At 51.7% G+C, this 24,216-nt stretch overlaps 2 protein-coding genes across 2 annotated transcripts in view; one reads left to right on the top strand and one right to left on the bottom strand.

The window, feature by feature from the left end:
* NECAB2 (N-terminal EF-hand calcium binding protein 2) overlaps positions 1-18,550 on the top strand; it is a gene marked incomplete at both ends in the record, with an annotated part of 52,995 nt that extends 34,445 nt beyond the window's left edge. The window contains 9 exons of the mRNA XM_079541595.1: positions 4,946-4,971; positions 7,031-7,128; positions 15,483-15,619; positions 16,468-16,586; positions 16,686-16,765; positions 17,342-17,398; positions 17,503-17,615; positions 17,783-17,860; positions 18,382-18,550. Coding sequence (XP_079397721.1) covers positions 4,946-4,971; positions 7,031-7,128; positions 15,483-15,619; positions 16,468-16,586; positions 16,686-16,765; positions 17,342-17,398; positions 17,503-17,615; positions 17,783-17,860; positions 18,382-18,550 — 877 coding nt within the window. The remainder of the gene's footprint in view (positions 1-4,945; positions 4,972-7,030; positions 7,129-15,482; positions 15,620-16,467; positions 16,587-16,685; positions 16,766-17,341; positions 17,399-17,502; positions 17,616-17,782; positions 17,861-18,381) is intronic.
* A 490-nt stretch (positions 18,551-19,040) lies between these two features.
* On the bottom strand, positions 19,041-22,781 carry SLC38A8 (solute carrier family 38 member 8; the record flags this gene model as incomplete). The annotated part of the gene is made up of 10 exons (XM_079541451.1): positions 19,041-19,137; positions 20,095-20,146; positions 20,251-20,450; positions 20,533-20,680; positions 20,823-20,937; positions 21,065-21,122; positions 21,290-21,394; positions 21,503-21,647; positions 21,716-21,914; positions 22,428-22,781. The coding sequence occupies 10 exons, from the start codon at positions 22,779-22,781 to the stop codon at positions 19,041-19,043; spliced, it is 1,473 nt and encodes a 490-aa protein (XP_079397577.1).
* Positions 22,782-24,216: the final 1,435 nt, after the last annotated feature.

The raw sequence follows: 24,216 nt of genomic DNA, 5'->3' as shown, positions 1-24,216 counted from the left end.
GCTGTGGGATGGGATGTCAGCCTCTGCTCCCAGGTAATGGCGACAGGGTGAGAGTGATGGCCTCACGTTGAGGGTCAGGTTGGGTACTGGGAACAATTCCTTCTCTCCAAGAGCAGTGACGCAGTGGCACAGCTGCCCAAGGATGGGGGGAGTCACTGTCCCTGGGGGTGTCCCAGAGCTGTAGGGATGTGGTACTGAGGGATGTGGGCAGTGGGCACGGTGGGGGTGGGCTGGGGTTGGACTTGGGGATGTGAGAGGTCTTCTCCAACCTCAGTGATTCTGTGATTCTGTTTCTTCATCCGAAAAGAGATTGGTGACTGGTACCACTACCAGTTTGTGCAAAATCAGAGAACCCCTCTGCCCAAAAATAGGGAGAGTGTTTCATTGGTTTTCATTTAATGCTTTGGTTTAAACACTGAGCTAAAAAAAATATAAGTTGAAGATAAAAACATGGATAAGCAACCTCTCACTTGATCAGATGGGTACACAAAGCCCTTGTCTGTCCTCCACAGCTGGAAGCTGAGCAGTCATATCAGGCAGGGGACACGCAGCCTGTATTCAGTGTGGGCACCCCTCCTGAAAGGTGTTCCCTGCAGTACACAGGAAAATAATCTGAGGCTTAATCAATGTCAAAGTGTCATCCCTCCTCCTGGGAGTTACCTGTAGGTTGCAATTAAACCTGCCTTCTCTTGGTTCAGTTGTGCGCAGTGATGTTTTCAAGATCAAATCATCTGTCAAAAAAAAAAAAAAAAAAAAGGAGGATTTACATGCAATTTATTAGAGGTTTGGCACACACCAAGACTTCAGAAAGTTCAGTGTCTGTTTTCTTTAAGGTGACGGCTTTTCTTAGGATCAGGCTCAGTAAATCAGCGTGTAGCATCAATCTGTTTTTCCAGGCCATCACTTGCATTGTAAGCAGGCATTTTATTGTGTTCCTTCCTCATGCTCAGAGTTTTTATGACTGTCCTGAGAGTTTTAATTTTGCAAGAAGGAGGTTGGAGGTTGGAGGTCCTGGCTGTCTGTGGCCAAGTGGAGGCAGAAGTTGTTGTTCACTGCGTGGAAAATGTGGTTCTCCCAAGATTTAAAGGGGCAGACAGAATGCATTGGGAATAAGTGGTGGCTTTGTCCACTGCTTCCAAGGATGGGAGGAAGGTAGTTGGGGTCCTGACCACCCTATTTCTGACACAGATTGGCTGTTTTGGGTAAGGAATCGTGTTCTGTGGCTGGGAGGTGTGTGAAGCATGCACAGAGCAGGCTGGCACTAGGGCATTAGTATATCCCTTGGTGGATGTGTGTGGCTATGTAGCAGTCAGTGTGCTGAGGGAGCCAGGAGCTGACCTGGCCCTGAAATGCAGCAGCAGGAGGAACTCTTTAAGCAAACAGTGTTCTTTATGTTTTGTCAGTTATTCCCTAAAAGGAAAAGGAAACTCAACACTTCGTGCTGTTGGATGAGCATGTTTGAAACAGTATGGTGATTAATCCTCCCCACCCTGAAACATTGCCCAGGTTTGCTTTATCATCAGTAGGAGAGGCAGTATTGCTGCCAGAACACAGTGTCTGCATTGCGCCCTGGCCTTGTGCTCAGCCCTGACTTCTGGCCATGGAAGGGACATGGGGGCAGGAGCTGCGTGGATGGAGCATGGAGCCTCCAAGGAGACATGAGCAATCCTTGTAAAAGAATTTTTGCTTTTCCAGACCCAGGGAGTTCCACTCTGCATTCATCTGTGATGATTTTGAACATTAGAGATTCTCTTCAGCAAGTTTTATAGACTCTCCAGTTCATTTTTATGAGGTTTATTACTTCTGCAAGCCAAATGCAGTTGCATTGCAGGTCATTGCCTAGGGAAGAGATTTCCCCTGACATCCATAATCATTGATGTGGGAGCTGCCCTGTGACACGGCTGGTGTCTGGGCTAGGTCCAGGCTTTGGCATCTGTTGCTCTGCAAATTATGCCTCCCAGCTCTGCAAAGTTGAAATAGCTCTGGTAACACACACGTCCTATTTACTGTTGAGGAATGTCTAGTGATCCAAGCTGAACTCGGCATCTCCCAGCAGAAAGGATGCAGCAAGCAGCTTTGCTCACAGAACCCAACCTGGGCTGCACGGTAGCTCGATGGCTGGGTGGCACTTTGAATCATGGAATCATAGAATCATTAAGGCTGAAAGAGACTTCTCAGATCCCTTAGTCCAACCCCAATCCATCCCACCGTGCCCGCATCCCCCCATGTCCCTCAGTGCCACATCCCCACGGCTCTGGGACACCTCCAGGGACAGCAATTCCCCCACCTCCCTGGGCAGCTGTGCCACTGCATCGCTGCTCTTCTGGAGCAGAAATTGTTCAAAATGTCCAACATGAACCTCCTCTGAACATGAGACCACCACCAATCACCCTGTCGCTGTTACCTGGGAGCAGAGGCTGACATCCCCTCCCACAGCTTCCTGTCAGGGCTGCAGAGCCACTTCTCCCCTGAGCTCCTCTTCTCCACGCTGACCTACCCTGTTCCCTCAGCCATAGGGCTGTGCTCCAGTCCCTTCACATTTCTGTTGCTTTTCTTTGGACACACTCCAGGGCCTCCACGTCTTTCCTGTAGTGTGGAGGTGAGCGTCTCCAGAAAGCCAACAGTAACACCCACAGCAGTTTGCCCATGGTCAACCTCTGACCCATTACAAGGCATCTTGGGTGTATATTTTTCTTTCCTGAGGTGTGGAGACTGCCAAGTGCTGTTCCTGCTGGGACTGGAGGTTCACTGTCAGACATAGCAGTGCTTTTCAACTGCACATGTTGTTGTTTGCAGGTGGTTAACACTACAGGATAATTTTTTTCCGTGCTCGTTTGAAGCCCTGTAGAAACCCAAAGCTGTGAATTGGAGGAGGAAATGAAAGCAGCCCATTATTTCAGAAAATCTCAGTTTTCAGTGCTGCTGAACAACCAAGCCATGTAGCTGCTGACGCAAACCTTTTCATCTGCCCCAGAAAAGGGATTTTTGTCTACAGCAGAAGCGACTCAGGTGTTTGAGTGATGTTTGAGCAGCCCATCCGGCAGCTATTTGCATGAGAAATGCGTTGTGGAGACAAAACTTTGATGTATTTACAAGTTCTGAACACCCATTATGTTTCTGGTTGTGCTTCCTGAGATCTCTGTTGGCTGAGATGAAACCAAGGAAGGCAGGGTATCACAACTTGGTGACTTTCCTATTTTATTTTTTTGGAATGGATATAAATCAACAGGGAAAACTATTTCCTTGTTGCCAATACATTTATCTGTTCGAATTATCACAGCATGTTTTTGACTGACAGTGAGCCATAAAGGGTGAGCAATAAACACCCCCTTTGATGACCAAACAAGTTCACCATGGCTTGGATTGCTCAGCAGAGAAGCTGGAGGCTGTGAGCTGAGCTCTCACATTTGGCTCCTAATTAGGTCCCAGGCACACAAAGGTTCTCCCAGATACAGCTTTGCTTTTACGGGCAGGCATCCCATCCCGGTAACCTTGGTGGTGCAAGGCCATTCTGCCCCCGGGGCAGCCTTACCAACTGGAAAACAGAGAGAAATGCCTGAAACAAAAAAGACTTAGATTTTCCTGATTTTCTGTTTCAATTAAAGAAAAAGTTTTGTTTTGCAAAGTATCCAGATAGAGTTGGCCTCCAGTACAGGGACAAAGCCCATGTCTGACTTCCACCCAGACACAGAGCTGTTGGCAACAGCCCTTGGCTGCAGCCCTCCAACCAATTCCTTATCCACTGAATAGCCCAGCCTTCAAACCCATATCTCTCCAATTTAGAGATAAGGATGTGGTGTGGAACCATGCCGCATGTCTTGCAGAAGTCCAGATAGCCCCGTTCATTACTGAGGCAGTGACCTGCAGGAGCACCTTGTAAACCATTCTGGAGCTGTGCATCTGTGCAGGGCTGATGCTGGTGACCTGGCGAGGATGCAGCAGCCCTGGTATGTGTGCTCCTGCGGGATGGGAACGTCCTGGGAAACTCCATGAGCCATCCTTGTGTATGATTTGATTTCTCCTTCATCTGAGCTTATTTTTTTTTAAGTCTGAATATGACTTCAGTAATTTCTTTAATTAGGCTTCTTCTTAATGCAAGATTGCTTAAAATTAAAAGCAGCTTCTCGACCAACTTAAAATTCAAGCACAATTAAGTTAAATAATATGATAGCAGGAGGCAAGGAAGTAAATGATCATTTTTGGAAGCAAGAGATAATTATTGCAATGCAAAACCCCAGGGATAGAATAATGGGTTTTTCTCAGTAATGAACTCCAGTTTTGGGATGCACTGCTTGTTTGTTAGAGGAGAACTTAAGCCCATGGAAGGTGGGAAGAGCCCGGACACATTGCTCCAGGAGGAGCTGGGGAGACTGCTGCCATCAGGAGTGGGATTTAGAGCATCTCTTTCCATAACCCTCTTACGTTAACAGATCAGAGCTGGGCTGAGTTAAGGAGCTGACTTCCAGAACATTAGTGGATTGATAAAATATAATTCTATTATGAGATCATTCCAGGCACCTCTCCAGCTTGAACTGTGTACATAATTGTGTGGGGATCAGAGGTGAGAAGAGCTTGCTGCTAATCCTTATTTCCCAGGGCTGTCTGCTGGGATGTCATTAGGTAAACCAAATGTTCAGATGTTAAGAAACTGCATAATTTCATTTGGAGGAGGAACTTGATGGGTGCCGGGCAGAGCCAGGAGAGGTGATCATTTAGAAAAGTAAAATTAGAAAACTTTAATTTGAAGCAAATGGGACCACAGGAGGAGTTCTGCTACTAATGGCTATGGTTTCAGCAGGCAGTTCCTGGGGCCAGGATACGCTGATCCATTTCTGTGCTCACCCCAAGAGAATCCCAAGCGTATCTCTCGCCTCCTGTACATTCAATTATTTTTTCTCTCTCTTTTTTTCCTTCTCCCTTCCCTGGCTGTCCTCCCCTCTTCCAGCAATGTGGACACGAAGGAGCTGTGTGGTGAGTATAGCCCTACACACAACGCTTTGGAAGGGTGCATGAAAACTCCTAAAAGCCAACATCAGCTCCTGCTGTAGAGTCATTGAGATTGGAAAGATCATCTAGTCCAACCAGACCCATCACTGCCATACCACTAGACATCACTCAGTGTGCCATCTACCCTTTTCCTGACCATCTCCAGGAATGCTGACTCCACCATATCCCTGGACAGCCTGTGCCAGTTCCCTCTTAGACAGGAGCAAAACAAGAGTGTGGTGTATAATAGCAATAATGTGTTTATCCTTGGGCAAGACTCTGTGTCTTACAGCAGGCTGACCAAGAGCTTCTTGGTGCACATCCCTTGAATCACAAATTAAAGACCAAAAAGAACCCCATCGTCATGTTCGTCCCACACCTCTGCAGGAAAGGAAGCTGCCAGGAAAGGAGGGAGATGAACCATTAGCTCCTTTGGGAAGCAGGGGGAAGGTTCAAGGTCCAGCCTATATGCATTATCTGCTGCATACCTACCACTGCCCACCACTTCTGGTGTACTTGATGCTCTTCCAAGAATTATTTTAAGTATAAGGCCTCAGTCTGGCCACAGTGGAAGCTGTAATGTCTGTCAGGGTTGGTGGCAGGTTGGGCAACTTGTGGAGCTCCCTGACCCGAGAGAGCTTCCAGTGACAGGGCAGCTTGCATAGCTGAGCACACCTTGAACTCAAAGGTAAAATCACCCAATTGCATATGCACCTACAATTTAAATAAAATAACACTGATATTGCAACAGCAAACAGACCAGCAACACAAGTCGTGCTCTGTGCGTGGAGATGTACATCATCCCATGGTGGACAATGCACACTGCAACAGCATCCCATCGTCTCCCACAGATGTGGGACCGGGAGCAGTGCTGTGCAGGGCAGAAGGAGCTGCTCCTGGGTGTTCCGTGAGTGAATGAAGCCAAGGCTATAGAAGTGCATAGCTGGAAGCTGCAAAAGGCAACACTACTCTCCTCCCACATCGTTTGTGCTCTCAAGAGCCGTGCTGTGCCCACAGGAGCTCATCTGCCCTGAAAAGCACTTTTTATTTCAGGATTTATAAGAAGAGTTTTCCTCTGTCTTTAAAAATGTACGCTCTTTCTTTTTTATTTTTCCCCAAGTAAACTAATAATAAGAGGAACAACAAAAAAAAGCACGCTGCAGTGAGAACATGCTGCTTGGCTCAGAGCAGAGCAGCAAACAGCTGCTGTCAATTATGTTGTGACATTCCTGCCTCTGCCAAAATCTTCTTCCCCTTGGATGTGTTGAGGGCTGTAAACAGCTATAGGCACTGCTAATTAAGCCAAGAGAACCTAATTAGTGGGATCGCTTCCTGGAATGTATTTCGTGTTGCATTCAGTGGAGGTGTCACCACAGTGTGAATCCTCAGTCTGAGCGCTGGGGAGCAGTGCTGGCGGTGCCAAGGAACAGCTTTCAGCTGCCACGTGTGTCAGTTGTACCCAAAGGCTTCATTGGGTCTGGTGCTGCCCCACGCTGTTGTCACTGCAAACATTGGCCTTAGGGACTCTGTAGCTCACAAACGAAGCCACACTGCAGTCAGTGGTGGCGGAGTCCTCAGCTGTGTGGGGACACTCTGTGTAACTTTTTTTTAACCTCCAATCTAACCTCCGTGTAACTGTGATGTGGGCTGTGAATGGGATGGGAATGCAGGGGGAGGATGCTGGCCAGGTCCTCACCGGGACAAATCTGTTTGTCATTTGGATGCTTTGGCTGTCAGGGGAATTTCTCTGGAGATGTCTCTCTCTCTGTTGGAAACGAGAGGAAGTGTCCAAATGCAGAAGTGGGAAAAGAAGTAAAGTGCCATTTTTGATGGCAGCTGCTCTGTGTTTCAGCTCTGTTTTACCATAACCCAAACCCTTCTCATCCTCTCAGGGCAAGTTGTGTCTTAGGATCAGGGCCTAGGGAGTGAAAACACCCAGAATCACCCTCTGATTTTCCTTTCCTTCAATAAATAGACATTGCTGTGTCGTGTGGTCGTGGATTTAAGATACGTCCACTCTTCCCATCATGTCCTTTTTCCCCAGACTATTTTGCCGATCACATGGGAGACTACGAAGACGTCCTGGCCTCACTGGAGACTCTGAACCTCTCCATCCTGAAAGCAATGGACTACACCAAGCGCGTGAGTGCCCAGCTCTGCCCTGCTCCTCGGCAGGGCAGCGTTCACATACGGCCATGCCCCAACAACCTGGGTTAGCAGCTCTGTGCGTTTGAAGGGTCGGAGGTTAAAAAAAAGAGGACTACACAAAATCAGAGATATCATGATGCGTCTTGGATGTGCTTTGTACACTCCAAAGACCATGTCTTCATAAAAATTGCACTTTCCCATTTAGAGTGAAGAGCCTGATTTCCTTGCTCTATTGTAATCCATCCCTTTGGATGATTGTGGGGAAAGTCACATGGGAAGTGCACAAGTCCACATTTCACTCATTACTATCTTTCTATAATAAAAGGAAGGCAAACACTTTTGACCAGACACTGATCTGTCTGAAATGTCTGTGAATTTTTACCAGACATCATGAGAGGAAGAGAAACAAAACAAACAAAAAAAACTGCAGTAGTTCATTTTTTTCCTAATTGAGTTGCTAGCTCTACTCACGCTTCATTTATATTCATTATGAGTAAATTTTCTGGCAGTCAGATCTGCCAACAATGTTTTGAATATGTGTTACCACGCTAATAGAAATCTCAGTAAAGCACTCCAACTTTCTGTTGGTATTGCCTTCCACCACTGCTTCACATACACATGACTAATACTTTCCTGCACATTGAGAGAGGAGGATGTCTCATGCCCTGCCTTTAAATTAGAAATGTGAGCGTAACAGTACCAACTTGCACAAGAGTTCTGTTGCAGAACCTTATTAATAGTCCCAGCTCGCTGCCTTCACCAGAGCACTGTTCTCCCCCTTGATTCAGTAACCTGGGGCAGGATTCACCTGCCCTAATTGCAAAGTCTGAAGGTTATCTGCCTAATCCTGAGATGTCACGCTCCGAGAGATTGGTGGGAAGGGGCTGGGGGATGCAGAGCACCATGCACAGGGGCTCTGACCCACCAGAGGCCACGAGGCCCCTTGGGTGCAGATGGACAGATGGACAGATGTCTACAGTCAGGCGGGAGGAGGGCAGCCCCAGCACTTCACTGTTACCTTTTGTCAACCAAGCAGTGCTGCTGCTCACTGCTTTGGGAAGGCAAGCAAGGAGCTAGCAAATTAGGATTTCATGAAAAACACCAGCCCCTGCAGTGATTTTGTGAACAAAGTGATACAAACCTGATCAATGAATTATTCAAAAAACAGGCACTTTGTTCAAGGAAGGAACTGGGGAAAAAAAATAAAGACAGCGAGAAAAGACAGAAAATAAGCTGGTTTAGGTGGGAGAGAAACTCATCTTCAGTACTTAGATAGCAGAGGCATCCTGGCAACTTTAATTACATGCAGCAATGCCTTAATTCTGGACATGTTTTCATAGAAACGTTCAGGATTGCAGAGACTCTGTGACATTCACCCTGTACAACCCTTTGGCTGCAGGTTTGTTAGAGCCACGCAGACTGACAGCACACAGCAGTGCACTGCAGCTGCACCCAGGGAGGTGCTGGTGCCCAATGGGAGCAGTTGGAAATGTTCCTAATTCTCTCCCTCTCTCCCCAGTTCTTAACAGTACTCTGCAAACAATACACAAAGCCTGACTTCCTTATTGCCACACTCCTGTTGAGAAGTGCCTTGCGCTCTCAGAGGGGCCAATAACCGTGGCATTTAATTGCTGTTTGTATTTCTCACCTTAAAAGACAACTGATTATTTCTTGTTCGTAAGAAGAGAAAGCAGCAATTATCTTGAGCTGGAGGAGCTCATAAAGTATCAGCAGTAATTAGATTCGGCGGTGGAAGGTCTCATACAGCAAAACAAGATCTGTTATTGTAATTATTTTCCGATATGGAGATGACCATGCTGCGCTCAGTGACTGCCAATGACTGTGCAAAATGCAAAGTTAAATTGGAAAGAATGGAAATGAACTTCTGAGATCTAAAAAAAGCCAACAGCAGAATATGTTCTCGTACAAGCCTCAGAGGATGCTTCATGGCACGGTGGGCAAATAGCAGAGCCAAAGTGGCCTTGCATGCAGCAGGGACCCATGATCCATGAGATTCATGATCCTTGTGCTCCCTTCAAACCCTGGACATTCTGTGGTTCTGTGCTGGTCACTGGAAAGCCCAAGGCTTGGTACGTTACACACCTCTCCTGCACCCAAACCTCCTACAAGAGGTTTGAACCTCCTTGTTCAGATAAAAGAACTTGCAGATCATAAAGGTCTGCTTTCTCTAAGTGGACAACAGCTGATCCATCAACAACTTATGGGCACACAGATAGACTGGCCAACAGAAATTAGATATGTCATGTTAATTTATGCAGATGCCATGCATTCCAGTGCCCAATTGCTGTCATGTATCCTTTCTATTGTTGAGGAAATGACTGTGTGCCTGATTTCGCTGGGGTCTGTGAGCAGGATGCTCTCTTCTAGCTCTCACCCAGCACAGCAGCCGATTTCACTCCTCCAACACCCACCTCCAAAGCCAGCAGGTTCGGAGCCCAATTATGCCTCCTCATGCCTTGCAATTAACATCTAGAAATAAAGCAGCACTAGGCACGTTTGTGGCTTACCCATCACCTTCTCCGGCAGCAGTGCCTGCAGAGGAGCAGGCAACACCGTGCACCATCTGCTGCTGTACTCAGTGCTAAAAAAGAGGGATGTGGCATTTGTTTCGTTTCGTTGCACAGTCCAGAGCAGCAATATATAGTGCTTTTGTTTGCATTCTTACCTGCCAGAATTAAGTTTACCAGATATTATGTCCTTTTTTTCAGTCACTCCCATTCTGCTTTCAGAAGAGGGTTTCACCTAATACAGTTTCTCAGGCACTGCTGTACGTTAACTAAAACCTGCTTTCCCTTTCTATGTGAGACGTGGGCTGACAGTGACACCTGGGAAATGGGTTGGTGAGAGCCAATGACCTGTAATCTGAATGAAATGCTTTTGTTCAGAAATGCTGAATGATTTCAGTCTTGTATAGCAAGATAACTAAATGATGTGGATTTCTGTAAAAGTTGTGCAGCTGTATTTTCCAGGAATAATCTAAGAGGAAACAAGGCATTAATTCAGCCTCCCAGAAAGCATTTCCAAAGGGAATTTCCAAACAGATTTCATCAGAAATCCTAGCAGAAGGGGGTATTTCACTTCTGCAGGAACTGAATCTTCCCCACCTTTCCTGCTTAGGCTCCAGAGCAGAAAGCAATTCTCCATGCAGTGCCATCCAGAGCACACTCCTTGCCAGACCGTGGGACCACATGCCACTTCCAGCCAGGCTGCCAAGCTCAGCAGGGAGAATGCAGCTTGAGAAGGACTCTCCTGGAGCTTGTATTTAAACTAATATGTTTATTCACTGCTCCTCTGCCTCTCTGTCACTGCAAAATTCATGTTCCCTTCTCACGGCAAGAGAAAAGAACACGTGCTCTGGAGATCCTGCTGACCGTGCCCCTGTAGACTTCCTGTAGGGTAGGGTCTTCCCTCAGCAAGTTTGCAGATGACACCAAGCTGAGTGGTGCACTTGACTTGTAGAAAGAAGAGATGCCAGAGGGAACTGTACCAGCTCAGAAGTGGGTGCATGAGAGCCTAAAGAGGTGCAACAAGGTGTTGCACTTGTCAGGGCAATCCCAGATAGGAGTACAGACAGGGAGAAGAACCCTGATGAGAAGGATGTGGGCATCCTGGAAGATGAAAAGCTGGACATGAGCCAGCAGTGTGTGCTTGCAACCCAGAAGGCCAACAACATCTGGGGCTGCATCAACAGAGGGGTGGCAGCAGGACAAGGGAGGGGGTTGTCCTCCTTTACTCTGCCCTTGAATGGCTCCACCTGGAGAACTGTGTCCAGGCCTGGGACCTCCAGTACAGGAGGGACAGAGCTGTTGGAGTGGAGGAGGACATGATGATGGTCAGAGGGCTGGAGCATCTCTCCTATGAATAAAGGTTGAGAGAGGTGGTCTTGTTCAGTCTGGAGTAGAAAAGGCTCTGGGAGGACTTTGATCACATTGTGATCTTTCAGTACTTGAAGGGAGCTTATAAGCAGGGAGAAAACCATCATTTTACTTGGGTGTACAGTGATAAGACAAGAGGAAATTACTTGCATTTAAAATAGGGGAAATCTAGGTTTTGGTAAAAAATTATTTGTTCGGAGGGTGGTGAGGCCCTGGCATAGCTGCCCAGAGAGCCGTGGATGCCCCATCTCTGGGGGTGCTCAGGGCCAGGCTGGATGGGGCTCTGGGCAGACTGAGCTGGGGGGCACCCAGCCACAGGGCTCGAACTAGAAGATCTTTAGGGTCACCTCCAAAACAAAGCTGTTCTATGGTTCTATGATTTCCCTTTCTCCCCTCCCACCTGAAGGCTATTGCTTGTGAAGTCAGCTAAGTTGTGTGGTCAGAGGGCAACTACATGGACGAGGTGTAAAAACGCCTTTCTGTGGCATCCTGTAGATCAAGGTGTGCATTCTGTATATGGGAAGTTCCTCTGATAACAAGGAGAAAGACATTCTGCAGCAAATTGCTCAGAAGGGCACTGCAGGAGGCGACAGATGTCAAGAGGAGTGACACTGAGCTGTACTCATTGGGTCCTGCCTTCCCCTGGGGACAACCCCCTGCCCCCAGCCCTGGCCTCAAAATACAGCTGGAGAAACCTATGCAGTCTGAAGGAGGTCTTTAATGGCACAGTGTGATGGGATTTATAAGGGAGGAATTTATAATCGTTATTTTTTAAATCCATGCAGTGCCATAGTTCCTTTTATCTGAACAGTTGTCTCATTTGTTTTCCCCCTGTTTCAGGAAGGCTGAGGGTCTTTCATATGGTAATGTTCTCATTTATCAAATATTTCAGTGTCTGTTCTCCTCAGGTTTCTGCTACTGATTACGTGCCAGGCAATCAGCTCTCAGCCTCCACTTCTGGAGGGAGTTAAGAGCACGGAGCGGGGAAGGAGCAAGAGGAAGGCCTGGGTGTTATTCTAATTACAAGACAAAATCTCTTGGAAGAAAGCAGGCAATTATGAGTGAGGAATTAGAATCGCTGTTCTGAGGCAGCATTGCTCTACATGCCTGATTTGTGAAGTGTTGGGTGGTGGGAGATAACCCTCCAAACACCCAGGGAGAGGTGGGTAGAGCTGCTTCTGGCCATGCCATAGGTTGGTTTGGATTTTTTTTTTTTATAAGAAACAATTAAAGGAATATAATTGACTTTGGTTTTGCTTGAGCAGCCTCATCGGCTCAGAGCCTTGGCTCTATTGGTGTGCCTCAGCTAGGGTCGGTGTTCTTAGCAACTGGAAAGATTGCCAGGTCTCCGAGCTCAGCAAATGTCACCCAGTTTGGCCTCTGTCACCCAAAGGCAGTGCTCGGAATGCTGGTGCTCAGTGCTGAGGCTCTGCAAGGCAAAGAGCTGCAACGGGCCTTTCAGCGCATGAGCATCATTTATATTTCACGTCCTGGAGTCTTAATGAGATGAATGATGACCTTTAGAAATGCCAGTGAGAGGCTTTGAGATGCTCAACAACATCGACAATGTCCTTTTTCAGCCATTTGATACCCGCAGGAACATGGTTACTGGAGCCCTATTTTGGGGACCAGTTCATGACACCAGCGAGGGAGGTTTGTCTGCAGTGTCAGCAGGTCCAAGAGCTCATGGCACCAAAATTACAGCCTGGGTTTCCACAGGCAGATGGTGGCAAGGTGCTTTATTTCATCTGTGCCAGAATTTCAAGCTGCAGAGAAGATGTTCTCTTATGGTGAGTCTCAGGAGAGATGGAAGCCCAGCACAGTGTAAAGCGAGGTTCAGCATCTCCTGTCAGACTTCTGCCTCTGCAATTCACTTCTTTAATACAAACGAGGATCTGCTGCTAATTAGCACCATCAGACCAAGCTTGCTAATACAATGCTGTGTGGCAGGGCAGCATCTCTGGTACCAAAGTCTTTCTAGTGTTGAATTAATGAACCAGTTAGATGAAAAAGAGAAGCTTTCTGAGATACACCCCTCCAGGATCTCCTGTCACAAAGCAATTATTTTATTATCCCCATAAATATTTTAACTTCCTGGGCAAAAGAAGTAAGAGATATCTCTTCGGGGTGGAATTAATAAGACCAAACCTCATTACATCTCCCTACAACAGGCTAACGAATGTTTTAATAAGACCATGGGAAGGATTCCTCTGGAGTTGGTCGTCTTAATGACTTGTTTTTACAATGCCAAAGGGGACATTTACTCCAGCAGAGCTGGAGGGATTGCCAAGGAGCTCAGAGCATACACCTGAGTGCAGATGTCACAGCTGGGCTGGCAGATGGCCACAGTTATTCGTTAAATGAGGGGAAAAGAGAAAAAATCATTGATTTTCATTTCAGAGCTGTTGGTCTTGGACCCACGTGGAACTCCTGTCATATCTGGCCTCACAAGCACTGAGGTATTAGTGGAGGTAAAGAACTGCTTTTTGGGAGGAAACAGGGGGGCTTTGGGGAACAACCTGGATTCATCCTTGTGGCTGTGAGGGAGCACTCCCCGGATGTTCTGAGCCCCTCGGCCCATTCCCTGCACCCAGAGCTCTATAGCTGATCAGGTTTTGAAAAGCACAGTTCAAGAAAATCCTCCTGAAATCACTTTTAACGCACTGGGATTTTAATAGCCCTGCAATCAGCTGTTTACCTCAGCAACAAGCAGCTGTTTTTTAAGCTCCCGTTTCTCACCGGGTGGCTGACCTGTACCCACAAAGACACAGTGTTTCCAGTTCTTCCCATGGAGACAGCAGGATCACGGGGCTGTGGGTTTTCATTGACCACCATATCAAACCAGTGACTACAGGAGAGGGCAGGAACAAGCTTCTCAGGATGAACACTTCTACAGGAGAAACCTGTGGAAACACCGCAGGGAGATTTGTGGCTCATTAAGAACTGAGCATTACTTTTATACTTCGTTAGGCAATAGGTCATCTGGTTTCCCAGGGCAGGGAACACCAACACAAAGCACGTGCATAGTCCACACCTTCTTAAAGCCTTTTATTTTCCAAAAGGAACAGGCTCGTGTGCCTGACTTGATGAGAAATTGTGCAGTGGTGCTGGTAGGATGCAAGCAATGGAGTCCTGGAGGGCAGCAGGAAACTGGGGGCAAATTGAAGCACAGCTCCTGGTTTATTCGATCAATTCATTTCCAGCTTCGTAACAGAGACTGTGCACAGCTCAGCCTTTGCCCCAGCACCTGCAATCAGAGCAGGGCTGGTTGCTGGGGCTTAATCAAAACTCATCTGTAATTATAGCCGAGCCTGCTCAAGAGCCTGATTAATGTATTTATGCCTCGGTTTTGCACAGGCTCCCGTGTGCGAGGCCCCAGGGAGGAATCAGTGGTGAGGGGAAAATGCTGAAGAAATGGGTTCAGATCTCAAATGCAATTATGTGTTTTTGCCAGTGAGATTTGTCAGTTTAGTACCCTTCCTTAGCATGAGTGTGAATACTGGGAGATTGTTCAGGAATTCAGGAGTATTTGAGAATGCATCTATCCTTTCCCCCACCCGAATGCTTAGCAAATGTTCCCACACCATGTCCTTGCAGACTGGGGCCTCCCACTGAAAACCATTTAATTCACCCCATTGAAGCCCTCTTTGGGAACACCTGCTCCTTTTCACAGCAGAGCAAACGAACAACGGGGATTCTTCTGGATGTTTTTGCTGCTCTCATGAAATAGGCAGCCTGAACTGACTCGGGGTTTTGCCATTGCTCTTCCTGTCCTACCCACTTGCACCAGGTGGGCATCATCACTATGGCCCCAGCAGCCCACCCTGCCTTTCTTTTCTACTGACAATTATTTATCAGACATTGTAACACCATGCAGTGTGCCTGCTTGGGCTGATGTTGGCCCAGATAGGCTGGGGTGAGACCAGTTGGACTGGTGTTTGTTGGGCTGGTTAGGGTGGTGCTGGGACAGCGTTGGACCAGTTGGACTGGTGTCAGTCTGGTTGGGTTTGTGTCAGTCTGGTTGAGTTGGCATTGGTAGAGCTGTGCTGGTGTTGATCTGGTTGTTCTGGTGTCAGTCCAGTTGTGCCAGTGGCCCATGGGAGGTGGGAGGAGCACGTAGCAGAGCAGCAGAAGGGCTGTGCTGGTGAAGAGACTCCAAGTGCTTTAAGAAAATCAGTGTGCCATTGATCATTTCCCCTCTCTAGAGGGCTTGGATTACTGTGGGAGCCTCTATCACACAAGAGTAAAAAAAAAAAAGAAAAAGAAATTTGCTCAATTCAAAGCAATTGGGACAAATCCATTTGAAAACCACTTTGAGGCTGAACAAGGTGAGATGGAACTCTGTTTGGAGCAGGGCTGAAGCAAGGTTAGTTTCATTACCTCACATGTGTTAATTTATCAGTGATTCCCACCAGACCCAGCTGAACATCACCGTGCTGTCCCTGCACACAGGTGTATGAAAGCGGCAGCAATGTGGACCAGTTTGTCACCCGCTTCCTGCTGAAGGAGACGGCCAACCAGACCCAGTCACTGCTGAGCTCAGTGGAGAGCGCTGTGGATGCCATTGATGAGCAGACCAACCCCTCCAGGTCAGTCACTGCCTCTCCCCTCCGCCCATGCTTCTCAGCTGGTCTCATTATGAGGGACTTTTACAGGGGCTCATGGCCCTGTAAGAGGAACTGGTGGAGCAGCTGTCTTTCCCAGCTTCCCCAGGAGCTCTCGGGACTTTCCTCTGAGCACAGCCACCCTTGGGACCTGGGACATCACCTGGGATGTGCTGGGACAGTCCACAATGTCTTCATCTCCATCTCCATCTCCATCCCACCCATTCCCGCTCCCCCATCACATCACTATTCATCCCCATCACTGTTCCCCATCCTCAGGGGAAAGCCTGAGGAAGGTGGAGGAGATTGCTTTAAGATTCATCTCAGCCAGGGCTGAAATACCAACGGGTTCCTGCAGGATTGCCCAAACAGCCCCAGCTGGGGGCGCTATGGGATGCTGACCAAGCGGCTCTGACATACACAAACTGAGAGGGCCACGGGTGCTGTGGTGCTGTGGTGCTGTGGTGTCCCCGGACTGTACTGGGAGGAGCGCTCTGAGCGTCTGTTGGTTTCATCTCCCATTGTGGAAGGCTCAGCAAGGCGTGGTGCAGAGCAGATGGGAATAGCACGGGCTGGTGGGGAGAAGGAAGTGACAAACAGAGCTGCTGAAAGTCCTCACTGTCCGTTGTTTTTTGCTGGCGTGTGGACCTCGCTCATCGTGAAGGGCATTGGAGCTTTTTTCTCATGGTGAAAATCACTGGGGGAGGGAGGGGGGGAACCACAAAAAAACTGATCTCTTGCATCAGGGGTGGCCTAAAAAGCAGAGAATCAGAGGGCTGTGAAACATCTACCCATCAGTGCCTGGCCCATCTCCAGCACCCACTTCCTTGCAGGCAGTGCCCTGGCCCAGCCGGCCTGACGCTGACGGAGGCCTGGCATGGCAGTCCTGTGCCCAGCTACGCAGCCCCCGGCCGCATCGTGCCCCAGGGCCACGGGAAGAGCAGCCAGAGCGGTGAGTGGACAGAGCTGCTGCTGCCCCAGCAGCCCGCGGCAGCACATTCCAGATGCTGGGTGCATGCCCACGGGCGCCTTTTGCTCTGTGTTCCCGCAGGTGCTCCCGAGCCCAGGCAGGATGGGCTGGAGGGGCAGATCGGCAGGCTGGCCGCACTCATTGGCAGGCTGGAGGACAAGGTAGGGACTGCGCTTGCCCAGCATCACCCTGGCCACCTCCACCATTGGCAAGAGTGCTTTGCTTAAACTTCATGTTCCTATAGATTAAGGAGTTGAAGCCTCTCACAGAGGCAGCGTTACTCCATCTAGGGACAGGCAGAGGGAATACTGAGGTGCCGGAGGAGTTTCCAAAACCCTTGACGTTTGCCAAACACTTTCAAGGCAGAAGAGTGTGGAACAACGATTTCTCTTGGGAGAAATGCAGTGTTGGCAGTTTGGGGCCATTCTAGGGCAGATGGAGTGATGTGGGGCCATGTGCCAAGTCCCTGGCCTATGCCTCACCAAGGTCTCCATTGTGCCATGTGTCCCCAGATGTCAGCTCACATCTGGTGCTTCCCATGGGCACAGGCAGGGCTTCTTCAAGCTTCCAGTGTATCCAGGGCAGGAGGTGACTCCATTCCCCTCCCCCCTTATGGGGCACCGCTGCCCCCAGACCACTGCAACGCTCCTCCTTCACCAGGGCTCTCTCAGTGGCTGTCCCCAAGCAGTGGACACCCAGAGGGACACACTGCCCCATCCTCCCTTTCCCCTTTGCAGACTCTCTGGTTTGACCTGCACCAGCGGCTTTCGGACAGCGAGAGCACAGCTTGCACGGTGAGCATGTGGCTGTGCCACCATCATCACCCCATGGTGCCCCGCACGATGTCCCTGGATGGGATGCTGCACACATCAGGTCTCATATGCTGCTCTCCCCCCAGTACCTGCTCCTGGTGCGGGATGAGATGACGGTGTCACACAAGCACTTGGGCGAGTTCTGCAGCTCCCTGAAGCAGTACCTGAAGAGCGTGGCTGGGGAGCGGGACTGCTTCCAGTGCGTACTGGGGGGGCACAGGGGATGGAGTCAGCGGGAGGTTGGGGTGCTGGGAACTGGGGGCACCCTCAGTGGCTGCAAGGACAACAACTGGGGGTGCCCCCATGGGGAAGGCCGTGGGGCCTAGGGATGCCCACAACGGCTCATTCTCACCCCACCACTGCCAGTGTCACTGCAGTCAAGCTGCCCGACGGAGTCACCTTCATCGTCTATGAGTTTTGGGAGACCGAGGAGGACTGGAAGAGGTAGAGTGGGATGGGTAGGAAGCTGCCAGCTGGGGGGATTGGAGAAGCTTGGTGCAGTGAGAGCAGGGCTTGGCTGAGCTGTTGCCTCGGACATGTGGGGAGGGTCTGCTGTCCCCTTTCTGGTGGCAGGAGTGGGGGTCCCTGTGTGTCTGCAGGGTTCAGGCAGGCTGGATGGACAAGTGGGGTTGGGTGGTGAAGGGATGGGGGGCATGGGGGAGGGCACAGGGAGCAGAGATCTGGCTTCTTTCCCTTAGAGTGTAGGATGATTTGGGGCAGACAGGATGGTGATTCTGGGCTGTAACACACCGCAGGCACCTGCAGAGTGCCACCTGCAAGGGCTTCCAGCATGTCAAGGTGGATGCGCTGAGCCAGCCTGAGACCATCTCCACTGTGGCTGTGCCAGGTAGGACCCAGGGTGGGGGCACAAGCAACCCCTCGGCAGTGGGAGCACAGTGAGTGATGGAGCTGAAGGGATGTGTGCTGGGGTGACACTGGGTGACTCCAAGTGATTTCCCCTGCAGCTGCCTGGTGCACCCTGAGCCAAGACTGACCGTGCAGGGACCTGGCTGCGCCCCCCACCCCCTGCCAGGCACTGTCCCCCGCATTGTGTTGGCCAGAGGGGAGTGTGATTGTCACCTGTCTGCAGCAAAGGAACTCCCCTTGTCCCCCATCAGCAGCACCTCACCCTGAGCTGCCCCACTCCTGGGGCACCTCTCCCTACATGGGGTTGGCTCTTTGTGGCCTGGGAGGGGGTGCTGATGAGGTGGATATGGTGGGAGCAGACCCCTCAGTATGCAGGAGGTGTGTACTGGGGTCTCTGATGGGTAGATCCAGCACAAGGGAGGGAAGAGGGATGGAGATCTGCAGGGCACTTGGGGCCCCAGTGGGGTGGAGGTAGGTGCCTCGCAGGCCCGAGGGTGGCTGATCCCCCAGTCCCAGGGTCTGTAAGTCTGTGTGTGCCTGTCTGTCTGTCTGTGCACACTCTGCCCCATCCTGCCCAGCCCCATGGGGGAATGACAGGGCCTCACAAGGTGTCCTCCCCTCTACCCAAGCGTTTATTAACGATAGAACAACAGAATTGATAATACTGAATAAACCATGATGGGAGCCAGCTGCAGTGTGGCTGTGTCTGGGATAGGGTGGTGGGGGGATGTGGGAGGACATGGGGCTACACATCCCCTCAATGCAGCAGCCCCATCACAGCCAGGGCAGCGCTCTGCCCGCACACGAAGGTGCCCCCCAGCACAGAGACGACACCCCAGGTGATGAGCACAGCCCTGCGGAGACATGAGTTGAGATGTGGGACACAGCCCCTGCTTCAGCAGGGATCAGTCTTCGCAGGGTCCCATGCTGCTCCAGCTCCTGTGCAGTGACACATAATGCCTGGTCAGAAGCCTGGCTGCCACCCCATGGGATGTGCCCTCACTACCCTGCCACCAGGGCAGACTCAGTGGCTACTGGTGCCACCCTGAGCACCCCAGGAATGACACTTACCCCCAGGTTGCGCTGCTGCTCCATCATGAGGTCACCAGCACCAGGTGGGCAAGGAGCACAGAACGGGGTGGGTAGGGGTCATCTCCCCAAACTGCCCCAGGCACAGCGATGGGGGCACAGTGCCCAGCGAGTACCCAAGGGCCACCCTTCATTAAGCACCAAGTCCCTCTGGCCCCCAGCATCTCCAACCCAAATCCTGGGGCTGTGGAGTCCCAGCTCCATGGGCCCACCTTCCCTCCCAGTCACCCCTGCAGGCACATCCCTGGCACATGGGACATCCCCTGATAAGATGAGCACATCCCTGAAACCACAACACATCCCTGATGTATGGACACATCCGTGATTAGTGGACACCTTCCCAGTGTATGAGCACAGCTCTGACACCTGGATACATCCCTGATACCTGAGCCCATCTCTACTGTGCTTGCACCTCTCCAAGTCCTGGGCATATCCCTGGTACACTGGCAACCCTGACACCCAGGCACACCCACGATGCCCGTGCATAACCTTTACACCTGAGCACACCCTCAATGCCCTCCTTATACCTGGGCAATGCCCTCACACCAACTCCTCCAACCCATCACAGCCCCCACGTCCCACATTAAGTGCTGCCCCAAATTCCCCTCCCTCCTTCCCCATAGGGTTCCCACCCCATCATCTATATTCCCATGGGGACCCTGTACCCCAATCATCAACCAGGGAGACCCTGTGCCCTGTCCCACCCCCAAGCCTACACTCACTTTTTGGGTGCCCCAATGGCTTGTGTCCCCGTCATGCACACCAGGCACAGCCCTGCCACCAGCACAGGTGCTCAGCTCCAACCTTGTGGGTACAGAGCCGGCAGCAAGACCAAAAAGGTCCCACAGCCTCCCATCCCTCCCCCTCCCTGTGCCTGCCTGGGAAGATGAAGATGAAGAAAGCACTGATGCCGCCGATGAGCTCGATGACCTTGCCGATGTCAGGGACAAACAAGGCGATGGCGAGTGTGGCAGCCATCCATGAGATGGTCAGTGCCACCCGGCTCTGCCGCTCGTGCCTCTCAGACACAAGCGTAGCCCTGAGCTTGGGGTGTGCCCACAGGTCCTGCACCACCGACCTGAGTGGTGGGGACAGCTTAGGGAGCAGGGAGACGTGGGAGGGACCGAGGGGATAGGGATGGCCCAGCATTGCCCACTCACCGTCCCAGCAGCACCACAATGGGGTAGATGGTGACGATGGAGACACCAAAGAGCAGGCGGGCAACGATGACAACAGGGTCGTTCCCAGGGTAGGACATCAAGACGTCGGGGGCCACGTCCTCGCCAAAGGTCAGGTAGCCATAGAGCCCTGCGGGCAGGGAGGTGGCCATGGACTGTCATCAGGGTGGGGATAACAGTGCCCCGTGCCACCAGCAGGAATGGGGCACAGCAGCAGGAAGGAGAGCGGATCCGCAGACCCCCAGGAAAGGAAGCGGCGGTGCTGGGGTTACCAGTGAGGGAGTAGATGAGGAGGCAGATGAGCATGGAGAGCGTGGAGATGGCCACCCAGTGGGAGAAGCTCTGGTTGCGCATGCTGCTGTAGATGGCCACGCAGGCCTCGTGGCACTGCAGGGGGACAGCATGGCCACCTCCCCTCCTGCTGCAGCCCACAGCGGTGTTCCCAGGGACACCTCCTGCCTGCAGCTCCCCAGAGGGAACCCATCCCAACTGCACCCTACGGGTGGGGACATACCTGGAACCCGAAGCAGATGGTGGGGATGACGCTGAACATGGAGGCCCAGGAGGAGGCCCTGCAACACGATGGGAAGGAAGAACAAAGAACATCAGGTGCCGGCGGCAGAGGGGACCTCGGTAGTATCAGCCATCCCTCTGCAGAACCTCCCACCTGCCAGCTTGGGAGGGCTGGGGGCTGCTGCCACCGCTGGGGCAGGTCAGGGGGACGACGGCGCTGCCTTACCTGGGGGGCCGGGCAGCCTGCGGGAGTCCCAGACTCCCACCCTGCAGGTGGTACTTAAGGACGATGACCAGCGTGAGGTAGCAGGCGGCCAGCGTGCCCAGGATGCTGCGGGGACGGAGAGATGGGGGGCGGGCACGGAACAGGGCCCCGGGGGACCCGCGGGCTGCCACCCCAGCACGGGGCGGCTGCGGGCACGGGGCGACGCGGCCGTACCTGGAGTACTTCTGGAAGCCGATCTCCCTGGGCACGGACAGCGGGAAGATGACCAGGGCACAGAGCGCCGGGAGGGTGAAGCGCTGATCCACGAACCACGGGGAGCCCTCGCTCAGCGCGCCGGGCGGGTACAGCGAGTCGCACACTGCGGGGACACAGCTGCACCCAGCGCCGCGGGCGGCGCCTGCCTGCCCTCAGCCCCCAGCAGCTCACGTTTCTCCAGCTGGTCGCCCACCACCCTCAGCAGAGCCACGGCGATCATGAAGAGGTTGAGAAGGAAGCAGAGCTCGCAGAGTCTCCCCGCCGCCGGGCCGCACACCGCCCGCACCACGCCTTGGTAGGTGGGCTGGGCGCTGAGCGCCGCCGCGTAGCCCAGCACCGCCAGCCCGCTCACGAGGAACACCAGCGAGCCCTGCGGGACACAGCGGGAGCACCCGGCCCCTCGTGGGGACACGCAGGGGGGTTCGGGTCAGCCCCAGTGCCGACCCATCCTCTTGGCAGCGGCCTCAGAGAGAAGGGGGAAGGTGGGGAAGAAACGGTTCTGTGTGGTCCTTGGGGGTTGGATTGAGGTTTTCAGGATACGCAGGGGACCAACGACGAAATTGTGCTTTAGGTTGAGGCACAAATTGACTTTGGTGTAAGAGGTGCAAAGGGTGGCAGCGGTTTCCTTTGTCCTGGCGTGGGTTCTGCACACCTTGCAGCAGGAAGGGTCCCAGAGCTCCAGTGACAAACGTGGTGTGAAAAGCTGAACCTCTGCTTTCAGCCTGATCCCACTTCTGCCACAACCTCAGCTTCCTTTCGGGCACCAAGATCCCAGCAGACACAAACAGGCTCTGCCAGCACTGCAGTGTCCCTGTCCTCATCCCCACCCTTCTCTCCCATCCTTGTCCATCCCCATCCCCGAGGGCAGCCCCCATTCTCTTACCAGCTCCACCAGGATGGCAGGCACGGCACCCCCAGCCTTGCTGAATGCCCAGGGGAAGCTTAGCAGCCCGGCACCCAGCGCAGACTTGAGCATGATGAAGACGGCGCCAGCAGAGGAGAGCCCAGTGCTGCCTGTGTTCCGCAGCCCCAGCAGTGGTCGGCCCTCATCCCCCTCCATCTCCCAACGGCCCAGGAGGGGACTGGGCTGGGGCTGGGCCAGAGAAGCGCATTCCACTCCATCCCCCTCCAGCGGATCCTGTGGGGGCGGGAGTGGGGCTCTGACCCCCGCCTCCACGGGGCTGGCAGGGAGGTACCATGAAGGGACTCCCCCAAGACCACCCAAGGGCACGGGCATCGCCCCCAGGCAGGGGACCCTGGGACAAGGGGCCTATCCCCCCCGAAGGGGGTGGACACGCCATGGCTTGGTGCAAACGCTCCCGCAAGATTGAAACGTGGCACCAGCTACAGGCTCCAAGCGCAGGGTCCCCAGCACCAGCTGACAGTCCCTAATGCATTTTTGATTTCCCAAGTATGTGGCCTTCTGATCTCGGTAAGATGGATAAAGAGACTTTAATCAGCTGCTAGGAGGAATTATGGATGGCTAATTGTGCCTGCCACCTCCATTACATCTCAGCTGCCTACAGGGCTTAGAACCATTTGAAAGGGTCTTCCAGACCTTCATTAGTTGCACACCAAAGGCTTCGGGAATAATTGGCCTCTATGATCTAGAAATTGGCCACTGGGCTGTAAAATACCAGCCACTGGGAAAGGCTCTTAATTTGGACTGGGGCTTTGATGCAACTTGACTCTGGTCTCAAGGCTGTGCAGGGGCTGTAATCTCTCATTAGCGCTGCGAGGAGAGGAGCGAGCCTCCTCATTAGTGCCAAAGCAGAGGCACCAAAGCTTTCCAGGCTCCCTCCTCCTGGCAAATCAAAGAGATTCACAGCCCACCTCCCACACTAGCACAGCAGCCCCGTGTGGGGTTCCTGCAGGCCTTGGTGCTCCCTAGCTGGCATTCTTTCCCCCTTCTCCCACTTCCTGCGGCACCTCAGCCCCCAGGCTGAGCCACATGCTGGGCTGGCAGCTTCACCCACTGCTGGGCCTCTTTGCAGGTGCCCTCCTCTCCATCTATGATAGCAAAGCTGTCTTTTGCACAGTTACCTTTGTCTAACTGCCATCAGAGATACAAAGGTGTGAATAAACCTTGTTTCAGACTGTCAAAGTCCCCAGCACCCTGGTGCATATTCGTTTTAAGGACAAAGACAGAGGGGACAGAAGGGAAGGAGTGAAAATTTTCACTATTCAACGATCTGCTCTCTGACAGGCAGCAGGAAGACAGCCGTGCAGCACTCTGTCTGAGCTTCATAGAGATAACGTATTTATTGAAAATCTGCTTCACCAACAATGGTGAAATCATGACCAAAAATTACAAAACATCATAGTAGTTGGCTTTATAAAAATAAACTGCAGAACTATGTCAAACTGATTTGTACTAGTCTCTCCTGCCCCCTCCCTCTTTTGATGAAGTAAGTTACACTCTTCAGCGTTAAACCATTCTAGAAAATTGCATCCTATCCAAAAAATGCACTTGTGTTTCCTTAGCAGAGGTCCTTAAAGTGACTTTTCCCCCCACCCTCCCCAACAATAAATATAGAAAATAGCCTCTAAACAAATAAATTTTAGTTTGGTCAGCTTACAAAAAAAGGTCCATTTTCCCCCTCGTGGGATATGCGGTGACAAAGCAGCCTGTTCAACAGCGTTCGAGTCTTTGGTGGGCATGGCTGCTTAAA

Source organism: Tetrao urogallus (assembly GCF_951394365.1).
Source record: "Tetrao urogallus genome assembly, chromosome: 12".
Taxonomy (NCBI): domain Eukaryota; kingdom Metazoa; phylum Chordata; class Aves; order Galliformes; family Phasianidae; genus Tetrao; species Tetrao urogallus.
This window is presented reverse-complemented; position numbering and strand designations above follow the sequence as displayed.